The sequence below is a fragment of the Musa acuminata genome, chromosome BXJ2-5, assembly GCF_036884655.1.
Source record: "Musa acuminata AAA Group cultivar baxijiao chromosome BXJ2-5, Cavendish_Baxijiao_AAA, whole genome shotgun sequence".
NCBI classification, from domain to species: Eukaryota; Viridiplantae; Streptophyta; class Magnoliopsida; order Zingiberales; family Musaceae; genus Musa; species Musa acuminata.
This window is the reverse complement of record NC_088342.1, coordinates 16173283-16186011: the sequence shown is the minus strand read 5'-3', so window position 1 is coordinate 16186011 and position 12729 is coordinate 16173283. Positions and strand designations below refer to the sequence as shown.

General features: G+C 46.2%; 1 protein-coding gene across 1 annotated transcript in view; it reads left to right on the top strand.

Moving 5' to 3' along the window:
* The first annotated feature begins 4320 nt into the window (after positions 1–4320).
* The window catches only part of LOC135611538 (uncharacterized), a 73061-nt gene continuing 64652 nt past the window's right edge, over positions 4321–12729 (top strand). The window contains exon 1 of the mRNA XM_065107177.1: positions 4321–4514. Within this exon, the coding sequence (XP_064963249.1) occupies positions 4321–4514 (194 nt within the window). The remainder of the gene's footprint in view (positions 4515–12729) is intronic.

Sequence of the window (12729 nt, the reverse complement as noted above, 5' to 3'; positions counted from 1 at the left end):
CTTTCATGATGATCTTATCATCTAATAATATCGAATAACCATTGTTCTCAAAAACTAATTTATATCCGTTAAACATGAATTGGAGATAATATTTTTGATAATAGAAGGAACAAAATAACATGCATCTAATGTAATAAAAGCTCCACTAGGCAGATGTAGGGTGACCTTGCCAACAGCTATTATAACAACTTTTGCTCCATTGCCCACCATGAGATCCATCTCACCTCTCTCTAGTCTCCTAGGCCTTGCTAGAACCTATAACGAATTGTATATATAATAAGCACTACCGGTATCCAATATCCATGTGTTATCATAAGAGTCTGACAAATGGAGACTGATCATGAATATACCTGAAGCTTCTCTAAGCTTTTGTTTCACCCTCTCTGTAAGGTACTCTTTGTAGTTCCTCTTCTAGTGCCTATCTTTACCATAGTGGAAGCACTGGCCTTTATCCTTTGCTGAGTGTTTCTTAGCAACCTTTGCTTTACCTAGTCTGCCCTTGCCCTTGCCCTTCTTAAGGGACTTTTCTGCTTTCCTTTTCTTTTTGGTCTCACCAGTATAGAGAACTGGCTTCTTTTTCTTAATAGTACTCTCTACCTCCCTCAACATATTGAGGAGCTCTCGGAGAGTCACCTTAAGCTTGTTCATATTAAAATTCATTATGAATTGTGAAAAGGAATCTGGTAGGGACTAAAGCACAATGTTCACACATAAGTTATCCTCTAGGACCATTCCTAGTCCTGTGAGTTTCTCTATCCACTCAATCATCTTTAAGACATAGTTCTGAACCAGTGTCCCCTTAGTCATTCTAGCACGGAAGAGGCTCTTGGATATCTTATATCGCTGAGTCCTTCCCTGTTCCTCAAACAATTTACGGAGATATAGGAGAATAGATCTGGCATCCATTTTTTTATGTTGTCTCTGTAACTCAGGAGTCATAGAGCCCAACATGTAGCACTGAGCAAGAGTGGAGTCATCAATGTACTTCATGTAGCGAGTGATCTCATCCTCGCTTGCCCCTTCCTCGAGCGTAGGCATCACTATATCAAGGTCGGATGTGATTTTCTCCGCCGTGAGAACAATTCTCAAGTTGCAGAGCCAATCTGTATAATTTGGACCAATGAGGCAGTTGACATCAAGTATGCCATGTAAGGGATTTGAAGCTGACATTTTCTAAATATAAAGATGCAGCAGAAATGAATGACATGCAGATTTTGCAAGAAATAAACAATCAAGATATGGGCTTCTATCTTAATATGCTCCCACTATTTTACTAGCGAGTCACACGACACCCTCAGCACGTGAAACGGAAGTCTCCGACATACTTCTAGTGGGGATCAGGATCCAATTAGCGTCTTAGTGTAACCTCGAGGGACTCGACTAATCACACTAAGCCCAAAAGGTAGGCAACTATTGCCGATCATAACTCCTTATGATTCCTATCCTGTTCGGCCTCCGAATCACTATAGTCTCGAGGGACTCGACTAACCATGATGCTCGGTTAAGTCAACACCATCGTTATAAGATGAGTCTGATTCGATGATATACCTTTGAGGGACTTGACTAAGCATACCATGTCCTCAGGTCACTGGTGACATCTCTATGTCATAAGCAAGATAACGAATCGCGATATAATTGAGCCTTGAGGGACTCGACTAACTCAACCTACATCGGGAATCAGTTCCTACCTATAATGATGGAAGGCCACGTGGGTCAATCTAATTGCCTCATGTTTACCGACTTAATATTATCGAGAGAGATATTTTTATGATTTGGTCTCCTAATATGACATGTCACACATATACAAATTTAATATATATCAACATCGCATGCAAATATATATACATATCTAGTATATGTATAAGCAATCACACCAGATGATCTTGGACCACAACTTAAAGTGATCAAGCCCGAGCCAGTAGGCCTAATCACTCACATCAAGATCTATATATGTAACGGTGCATCTCCATGCCCTATGATCGTCCATCTCGTCCTCATCGGTTCCGTCGATATCTTGATGCATCTTCATGCATCGCGATCGTCCGTCTCGTGGGTCCTGTTATCGTATCCACGCTTCCGTTGTGCCTCCTCATGTGATTATGATAAGACCCTAAAAGTCTTATCGTAGGCTCTGATACCAAATGATAAGACCCTAAAGTTTTATCGTCGAAGAAAGGGGAGAAATGGGGATGATAATGATCACTTCGAGGGGATCGGCCTCCTTGATCGCTTCGAGGGGATCGGCCCTCCTTGATCACTTCGAGGGGATCGGCCTCCTAGGGTTTGTCAAAAGACAGAATAGTATTTTTCATAGATTACTGAAAAGAAGCAGTTACATCCCTATTTATAGAGTTCCACCCTGAGTCCATCAGGACTTGAACTCTAATAATAAATAAATATTAAATAAACCTCTACCTGACTCTAATTGAACCAAACCAATTCAATAAACAACTGGACTAAACAGACTCAATAAACATTATTCAAAAGCTCATAAAAAGGTTCCTAACCGTTCCTCCCTCTTCAAATCAGCCTTGTCCTCAAGGCTGAGCAGCATCAATCTCAGGGAGGTTCTCTTTCAGCACTTTAGCCATAGACTATCTGCAACGCATCACAACCCATTGATCAAGTAAGTATGGTCTCCACTTTTTGAGAGTGTAAGCAACAGGTTGATTTTTCAGTGTAGTAATCGTTGCATGAAACTTCTGGCCCTGTATAATCAATTTTATCTTTGAACCTTTGCTATCACAAGTGAAAATCCATCCATCAATGATCTTTACTTTGAATCTGTCACAGTCTTCAATGTGATGGGCCAATCAGTCAACAGTCTCACTGTCCATAGAATTGTTAGTGCTACTAGTCTCAATCAAAATTATAACAGGCAGATGTTCCAGAGTTTTGCCAACTTCCATAGTTTGCGGGTTAGAGTAGTCGGCTAATGCATGCATTGCATGTATGGTAGGTCCAACCTCTGCATTAGAATTTATACCTTCATGATCGGAGTCCACATTCTTAGCTTTCGGTTCCTCTCCAATTGGTTCAATCATCAGAAGTTGCCCTTGTTTACATTGATGCTCCATACTCCATTTTTCATCATAATACAAACTCTTTGCTAATCTTTCATTGAGTTCTTCTTGGGTTAGTCTTCGGGTGTCAAGGCTTTGGTTGGGAATAGATGGGGCCAATGGCTTACTAATCATCTGGTTGTTGTCACTTCTGTTTCCATGATTTTCCCTGTTGATTTTTTTCTCATGTAGATGTGCGAATGAGATTGCAACTATCATAGTGCGGGGTTGACGAGCCTTAACTTCACACCGAATCTCTGGAATAAGACCTTCAATAAATGTATCCAGAAGTTGTCGTTCCGACCAATCTCTAGCTTGATTTGATAATCTTTCAAACCTACTCTGATATTCCAACACTGTAGAAGTCTGACAAATTTTTGAGAGCTGTCCATCCACCTTCATGTCTGAGTAGATTATGTCACAATCTTGGGGCCCTTTTCTAGTATTTCCAGATCTATGCAATGTAGAACTTGAGCTCCCACCTTGTTGAAATTTACTAAGGCTCCCTAGTAAATCCTTTTTGAAATCATTAAGTACTTCTTGTAACCGGTTCTCAATTCTGATTTCCAATGCTTCCAATTGTGCTTTCACCGAGTTATCAGTGGCTATTGCGTAAGACTGTAAATTTGCAATCTCAACTCCTGTTTTTGGTGTCGGTTAAGGGCATCAACACTGTCGATACGAAGTTGCCGAGGAGGTGGACGCCAAGGACAGTGCTGCGGTCGCTGCATTGGAGGAAGAGTAGCTGCCTTGTTTTTATCGCTGCGTGAGGTGAGAGCGACGGGGTTGGAAGGCGATTGCATTGATGTGGCTGTAGCTATTGCGACCCAAGGGGCGATCACCGAGCAACGGGGTTGAGGCTACGATGATAGCAACCTGTGGTTGTGGCAGAATATGCTAAGCAAGGGGGAGGCGGCGTTGATGCGGCCGAGGTTGAGAAGAGGAATCAATGTTGCGTGCGCTGCTGGGGTTGAGGCAAGGCAGCGTACTTGCTGCTGTTGCTGCGTTCACTGTTGGAGGGCGACTGCTACAGAACGAGGGGTTGGTCATTGGCTGGGAGCGACGACGGTGGTTACAATCGACGGCTACGGTAGTAGAGGGTGCCACTGTTTTTGTTGCTGCGTGGTGGTTCTGTTTTTGTCGCACCACCGAAGGAGTTGGCCGGAAGGATCACGAGCGGTTGAGGAGAAGGCTACGGTGGCTAGCAGCACCGGTGGTCACTGGCCGGAGCGCAGCGTTGGCGGTGGAGAAAAAGGCAATGAGCATCGTCGCTGGCCGGGAAGTTACGATGCTGGAGATGGGAAACAGGGTGCTCTGTTTCTATCGCACCACAGCCGGGGCCACTAGCGATGCTGGCAACGGCGGCGCGACGGTGATCGTGCAGCCGAGAAGCAGCGGCAGCGGTGGAGAAGGAGGAGTCGGCGGTGTCACGGTTGGGAACAAGGGCAACCGGTGAGTTGCCCTGTTTCTGGCACTACGGATGCAGAGCAAGGAGGATCGGCTGCTGGGAGGCATGCGGCGGTCGTCGCACAGTGGCCCGCAGCAGTGATGGGTCGGCTGGTCGACGACGGCGCTGGAGGGGAAGAGGAGTGCTGGAGGCGGCGCGACTGGTGGAGGCGCGGCTGATATCGATGAGGGGCTGCGGCAACAGAGGAACTCTGTTTCTGCAACCGTTGCAACGAGGGGCTGCGGCAACAGGCGACTGCGGCTGCAACCCAAGGGGGGGGGGGGGGGGGGCATGGCTAGGGTTGCGGTGGAGAGGCAGTGGTGGTGGCGCGGCTGGGAGCAGCGTCACCAACGATCGCCGAGGAGAAGAGTCGAGCGGCTGCGCTGCGACGCAAGGGGAGGCGGGCGGCGGCAGTAGGGCTGGGATGGACGCTGGCAGCGTCGTCTCCTGGCCAGGGAACAGCGGCGGTGGTGGTCGCCGGCCGGGAAGCGGGGCGATGGTGGGCGCTGGCCAGAGAGCTGCGACGACCGGCGGGTGGGCTGGCCGGACGTATGGGAAGCAGGGGTGCGTGGCTGCGGTTGCTGCTTCTTCTCTCTTTCTTTGTTTCTTCGTATCTTTTTTTTTTTTTGATAGCTTTGTTGCAACGAGAACGCGAAGGATCGCTGCTCTGATACCAAATGAAAAGACCCCAAAAGTCTTATCGTAGGCTCTGATACCAAATGATAAGACCCTAAAGGTCTTATCGTCGCTCTGATACCAAATGATAAGACCCTAAAAGTCTTATCGTAGGCTCTGATACCAAATGATAAGACCCTAAAGTTTTATCGTTGAAGAAAGGGGAGAAATGGGGATGATAATGATCACTTCGAGGGGATCGACCTCCTTGATCGCTTCGAGGGGATCGGCCCTCCTTGATCACTTCGAGGGGATCGGCCCTCCTTGATCGCTTCGAGGGGATCGACCTCCTAGGGTTTGTCAAAAGACATAATAGTATTTTTCATAGATTACTGAAAAGAAGCAGTTACATCCCTATTTATAGAGTTCCACCCTGAGTCCATCAGGACTTGAACTCTAATAATAAATAAATATTAAATAAACCTCTACCTGACTCTAACTGAACCAAACTGATTCAATAAACAATTGGACTAAACAGACTCAATAAACATTATTCAAAAGCTCATAAAAAGGTTCCTAACAGATTATAACTTAATCATAGGTACGCAGACCCGACAATAAATGAGAAATATAATGGAGGCTCGTAAACCCCAATAATAATAATCACAAGTACACATATCACACGGTCCATGATCATCCGTCCACACATCAAACATCACATATATAAATCATTATCATGTAGGACTACTAGATAATAATAAATAATAATAATCAACTAAACCTTTTAATTAATTAATATTTTCTGAAATCAAGGACATATAGGGAATTTTTAAATTCCTAGAGGTATTTTCATAATTTGGATAAAAGACAGAAATTGGAATTTCTCAAATTCCGAGGGGTAAAACTATCTTTTTATCCAAAACCCTAAGCCCCTCTCCCTCGTCGCTGTTGTTGCTGCCGACGTCACCCTACCGGCGGCAACATGTGCAATGGGGCCGGGGCGCCGCCCTTGCAGGTGGGCATCCTCGTGGGTAGTGCTGCTCCCGTGGGCGGTTCTGCCCGCGAGGCAGCGCCCGCAGGCGGTGCTGCCTCACCGGGCGACCACCCCTGCGAGGTTTTTGCCCACGGGAGCAGCGGCCACAATCGCCGCTGCCCTGCAGCGTGTCACCCCGCGAGAGCAGCGGCCGTAGGCACCGCTGCCCTACGATGTCTTAGCCCACAGGCGTCGCTGCCCCATGATGCCTTTACCCTTGGGTCCAACACCCGCAGGCGCCGCCCTTGCGCGCCACCGCTGTAGGCGGCCTGCTTGCACGAAGATGGTAGCCATCTTCGAGCGCAGCAAGGGCAGCAACAGTTGTTACCCTTCCTTGTCTATTGCATTAACAATTTAACGTCAAAATTCTTCCTAAACATAACATATGCAGTTCAAAACCAATCATTCGTACGAACAACCTAGCTCTGATACCACTGTTGGGAAATCTTGGGGCGACATCACATACGCAACGGAAGAACAAGAAAACAAAATCCCTAATTTTCCAAAAAGATATTCGTCGCTGTGTGAAGATTGGTGCGCAAAAATCTGTGAAACAAACTGCGTATAGAATAGATTGTGTTACCTAGGGAGATCGTATATCCCTGTTTCCTTGCAGATCTCTAGGAGAGGGTGAAAGAGGTCAAGCATCCTCCTCTCTAGCGGTGATCCACATAGTAGGGGTGCGACGACACTCCTCAAAACTCCAAGCCTGCTCTAAGGTTGAGAGGGAGAGGAGAATAGGAAAGGCAAGCAAAGGCTCTAGCCTATGAACCACTGAATCCCTCCTATTTATTGAGGTCCCCTATCAAACCCTAATGGATCCTCCCCTAGTGGGTATTGGATCTGCATCCAATTACCCAAGCCTTTTAGATTAGTGAATCTCTATCCAATAATCTCTCATGGGCTCTTATTGGATCTCGTCCATGGGATCCAATAATTCAGGGGCTTATTGGATATCAAATAAGATAGGGGCTCCGGCGAATATCTCATATTTGAACCTTTACTCATCGTAATGCCTATCATATGCATGTGACTCTCTAGGCCCAATATCAAGCTGGCCATGAGTCATACCCGTCAGAACTCCTTCTAACTTAGTGAATTATTATCTTTATAATAATTCACTCGACTCATCGACTACGGACATACCAGGCCACTACACCATAGTCCCCAGACGATATAGGGAATCCAATCCATTGGACCCGTCTATCCTCAGTTACCGTATACCTATAGTCCCTCATCCATCTAATATCCCAAAGACCGTATATCGGGCATGGTGCTGTCAGACCCATACGGTTTCTTCTCGAGTCTTGCTCTAATCGGATCCTTCCGGAGAACTCTTTTTCTCTCAATCAGAATGACCCTGACTAGGGATTTGTCTGAGTAAGAACACATGTGATATTCCTCTCTTGATGTCGAGAGTGGATGATCATCTATCGACACTCAATAGCCCTCGTAAGGTCGACTATCACTCCCAATGACCAACTATACTAGATCTTGGACATCCAAACCTATAAGTCTAGTATCAAAGAGTGGAGCACTCTTACAGGACATCCTTGGTATCTCAAGTATAAGGATCAGATACACCACTAGGACTACGGAATCGTTGTCTGATAAAAAGGCATCATCAACCATCCAGCATTCCGTAAGCAGATCAATTAGTGAACTCATTCTCCAATAAGCACCTATACTCTATCCCTAGTGTCCCTACATGAGCAGCTATGAGACCAACTACATCCATCATATGGACGGGTATACATCACACCAGTCTGTTCAGTTATCACGATGTCCCTCTCGAGTAACCTATGACCGGGATTATTTAGGATTTGTGTTTAAAGGTGAATCGATCTCATTATCGTGATTTCATCACGATTCGATTCCTATTGCATAGATCCAAGGACATCACAATATATACATGCATATATGCAATAGTTAATATAAAGTGAAAAATGTCAAAATATAATAAGCAAAACGATTCCGTGTCAAGTCACACGTGCTATCACTCACGTGATTGGCTTGTTGGGCACCTAGGACTAGCAGTACCACTGACAGTTAATGCTATCAGGCCGTGGTATCGCAAGAACCTAGTCTCTGAGGCTCTATCAAGTGATCGTACCACTCAGATTGGCGATAGTACCACTAGAGCAGGGTTATCAGGTGGTGGTACAACCCAATAATGGTATTGGTACCACTAGTACCTCGGAAACCCGGGATAAGACACTTTTTGGCTCTATTTTTAAAGTCATTTGAGGTTGATAAATAACCTAATTTTGTTAGAAACGACTCGATACTAAGAGGGGGGGGGGGGGGTGGTGTGGGGTAAATTAGTGCAATGGTAAAATTACATCGGTTTGAAAATCTTTCATACGATAAATCTGTTTCGTAAAGATGCTTAAATTGAATGCATATGAAAGAGTATAGCTAGTAATAAAGTTTGTAGTTAAAGTAAATTGCTCAAAAGAAAAGCAAACCGAGTTTATAGTGGTTCGGTCGTCGTGACCTACATCCAGTCCACCGATTCTTTTTCCGTCGAGGCCACCGACATCCACTATCGATCTTCCTTCAATGGGCGAAGACCAACTACCATTTTACACCCCTCTTCTCCTTTTCACAGGTTTAGGAGATAACCTTTACAAGCACACACTCCTCCCTAAACATAATTCTAAACTTAGAACTTAGAGGAGGGGATTTCTCAAGTGATTACCATAGCATTTTCTCACTTTTAAACTCTTTGTGCTTGTGTATGTTAACCAAGGATGAGAGAGGTATTTATAAGCCTCAAGTGGATTCAAACTTGAAACCTAAAAATGTCTCATCTGGGTCCTCCTAGTACTGGCGATACCACCGCTTGTGCTGGTGGTACCACCGCTAGTGCTTTCTGACACTAGGCGGTACCACCGCCTGACAGGGGTGGTACCACCACCTTATCACGGACTTAGCTGGTTTTGCCTAAGTCGTGCAGCACCCTTGCGTGTTTGTCCGCAAAGGTCAGCCTCCCCGAAGCCTCCCATTGTCCCTTAGGACCAACAAAAGAGAGAACGAGTTAGAGAAAATACCTCATTCGGGATCCACAAGCAAATATTTCCGAAAACACTTCATAGACAAAGCAAATTACAAACATACTTTACAAGCTCTGAACAGTTGCACAACAAAGGGTAAAATGGTCCATTATAGACTGAACTAAAATGGGACTATTAAGCCTTCGGCTATCCCTCTACATGCTAGTCAAAGTATGAACATACCAAAAGACATGGACATACATAATCATTACATCCAACATCTTGTTTAGAAGTTTGTCCGTGACATTCTCCCCCACTTATTTCTTCGACGTCCTCATTGAAGCCTTTGTCGACACTGCAACTCTTCGCCTTTGCTAAGTGTTCAATCTTTTGCTCCAGCTACAATGTGCCTCTTGGCTCCTAGCTGCTCTCCGCTATTGTTTTTGAGTAGTCGAACCTTTGATCTGCCATGCTTCTTCAACTCACCAATGACTCTTACTCTGGTGTGGGGTTGGCTGAGTTGTGTTGATCCTTGTTGATTCCTACGGATCCTCCCAAAGAAGGAAAAGACCATCCTTACTGTGCCAGTCTCTCAAATGTCTCATGTTGTTTGAATTGGGTGGATGCTTGTTGGAGCTTTTAACGAGCATCGTCTCGCAAACTTCTTAAGTTTTGGGTCCTTCCTCCACAAAATTTACCCATTGACTCTTCTTTCACTTAGTTGCCACTTCCAAGTAGGTTCACATCACTTCCACTTCCGATTGGCATTTCGTTGGGAAATGAAGCAGACAATCTACTCTCAGTAGCACTGATCACCATTGGTGAGGATTTGACAACTATTGTCTTCCATTATCTTCGAAGAGTATTTGAACTTGTGCAGAGCTCCTCTGTTGGATAAATAAGAGAATTGGGGTACTCGGTTTCGCCCATTCTCTTAAGGATTGAGAAGGCAAAGGTTACTTGACTTTGCCCGCCTCCTCAAGGTTGTACTCCATGCATCGAGCTGGTTACTGGCCTCCGCCTGCTCTTTGCTCACCCTTTTGAAGCACTTGAAGTGTTTGCACTCCTTGCGTTGAGTTAGCTACTGTGATTCACCTTCTCAATGCCATTGAACTTCTGGAATATAGGAAGTTTTCACCCCAACTTGGAGTGATTCTCTCATAGGTTTGGTCGCCTCTGGGATTGTACCGTCTTCTCCATCAACCTTGCCACCTACTCCACTGAGTAGCAAAGGTACAGTACTGCGTACTGTCTGCTTCGTTCCTTGGTCATGCACTCTTGCCTGACCCGAAGTCCTTCGTTTTCAGCTATCTTGATGAGAAGCTCGTTGACACCGGTCTTACGAAGTTCCTTGGCCTCTGCCCTTCAGCCTTATCTCGGTACTTGGAGTTTGCCTTTATATGGTCCACCTCCTCGGCCCTTTTCACGACCAAGCGCTCTCCCTCCATGAGAGTAAGGGATCAATGCCTTTCACGGAAGTCCCGCCTCTATGGTACCATGGCGCTGCTATGCCCATGGCCCTACTATCCGTCGCCTCGCATTTGCATCCCTTTTCTTCACGATCAGTAGATATGTCTCCGTGGCACTCCTCTGAGTTCACCTCCATTCTGACTGATACTTGATTTTGGGTAGCTAAGTCCCTCTAGACTCGTCGTCGCTTCCTCGCCCCTTTCGACCCCCTGCTTCAACACCTTTGTGTTATCCAAGCAGCTCCCTTTTGTCGATGGAAAGATAGACTGCAACTCCCATGCATGTTCTCTACCATCACGTTGTAGGGTTTGCACGGATTCTGTTCTCCTTAGCTTCCTTGGTAGCAACGTTCGCTTACTCGACCTTGTGCTCTGACTTGTCAGGCACCCTTAAGCGAATACGAGCTCTGGAGCAGTCCAACTCTCCAGCTGCTTTGATCATACCTCTGTATGATCAAGTCCCTCCCATGGGACTCATTGGTACTTGCATTTGAACTTTTCCCTTGGTGGAACACAGCTCCCATATGCTGATGACCAAGGCTTTCATCCGATGCAAAATTCGATACACGCACGGAAGACCCGCCTCTGCGGTACCATGGCCTTCACTCCTTGAATCCATAGCCCTTCTTGCCGTGGTGTTGTTCACCGAAGTGGAGCTTCCAATAGCTCCCGATCATACCTCTGTATAATCTAGTCCCTCACGGGAATCATTCATGTGTATCACATTGCCACGAACTGTTCCACCACGATCCGCTGCACCATGTCGCCTCCTGGTGACATCTCCATTGCATTCTGATCCTTGTGGAATGAACTCGAATTGTGGTCCCTCTATGTGTGGCCCCTGCCAATACATCGCAGGGTCTCTTCCACCTTCGATTTTATTCGCTCCTTTGGCAATCGACCTTTATCCACCCACTCTTGGGTCACACTTAGATGAAGCACCGCTCTAAGACAGTCCGTCACTTAGTAGCTCCCGAAGTCCCCCGACTTCGTTGCAATTAGTGCACCATTGTCTGGATCCTGGTCCTCTGCCCCTACCAGCACAATCTTCACTATGCACCGCTTCCTTCATGGCAACTTGAATGGCAACACTGTGGCATATTCTTCAAGAGTACCCGCCTCTACATCCTCTTGCCCCATGCTAAGGCCTTCCGAACCCAACTTTGCCTCCGCAAATTGAGTCGCCTTAGTTCCTCCATCACATGCTTTTCCGAGATAAGGTGCATGTACCCAGAAGCTCCCTTCGTTGTTGGCACCATACAAGATGAGTCCGCTCCGTTAGAATGAAGGACCCATGGAACAACATGATCCTGCTCTTGCCTCTACAAGAGTTCATATCCTTGACCTCTGTCCAAGGAAAGCAATGTGCCTCCGCTCCATGTTCCATCTTCTATGCTGGCTCCCTTCATGTGGCTTGGGTACTTTGCCAAGTTACACCTAAGTTGCTCTGCTCCTCGTTTTTGCATTAAGTTGATGGTGGCCCTCACGCCCACGATTCCACAGGTCAGCCCTCCCTTGAGTCCGATCTCATATCGACTCCAAGTGTGCCTTCATTTGTGTTGCTTTGGGTCGCTCCCCCACTTGATTTCGTAATGCATCTACTAATGCATTGCTCAGTCCATTGAGCTTCGTGGAGTTGTTGTTTGTTGAGGTACTCCTCCTCAACTTGTGAGGTTCGTCCCACATGATTCTCCCTCTGGAGAGCCGAGACTTATCCCTTCTGGATAACTGTCCCATTGGAGCAACATCTCTCTTCGTTTCGGAGACCACCATCCCCTTGGACTACTCCGATCTGCTGAACAAACTGTGCATTGTTCTGCCTCCTGCAAACACACTTGCTAGATTACGACTCCACGTCAATACAGCCTCCCGCTGCACCACTCAAGGCCTAGCAACATGCTGAACTCGTTGCACACTTCAGCCTACTACAGATGTATCCTTCACATGCCGAACAAAAAGTTTCAATGCTCCATGACGCCGAGTTTCGGTCACCTTAGGATGGCCATGAACATTCCATTGTCCGCATACAAGCCCATGCATGAGTATCAAATTCTTCGAGTTAGCAATTCCCCTCACCTCTGTAAGCTTTGCATAACTCTTTCAGTCG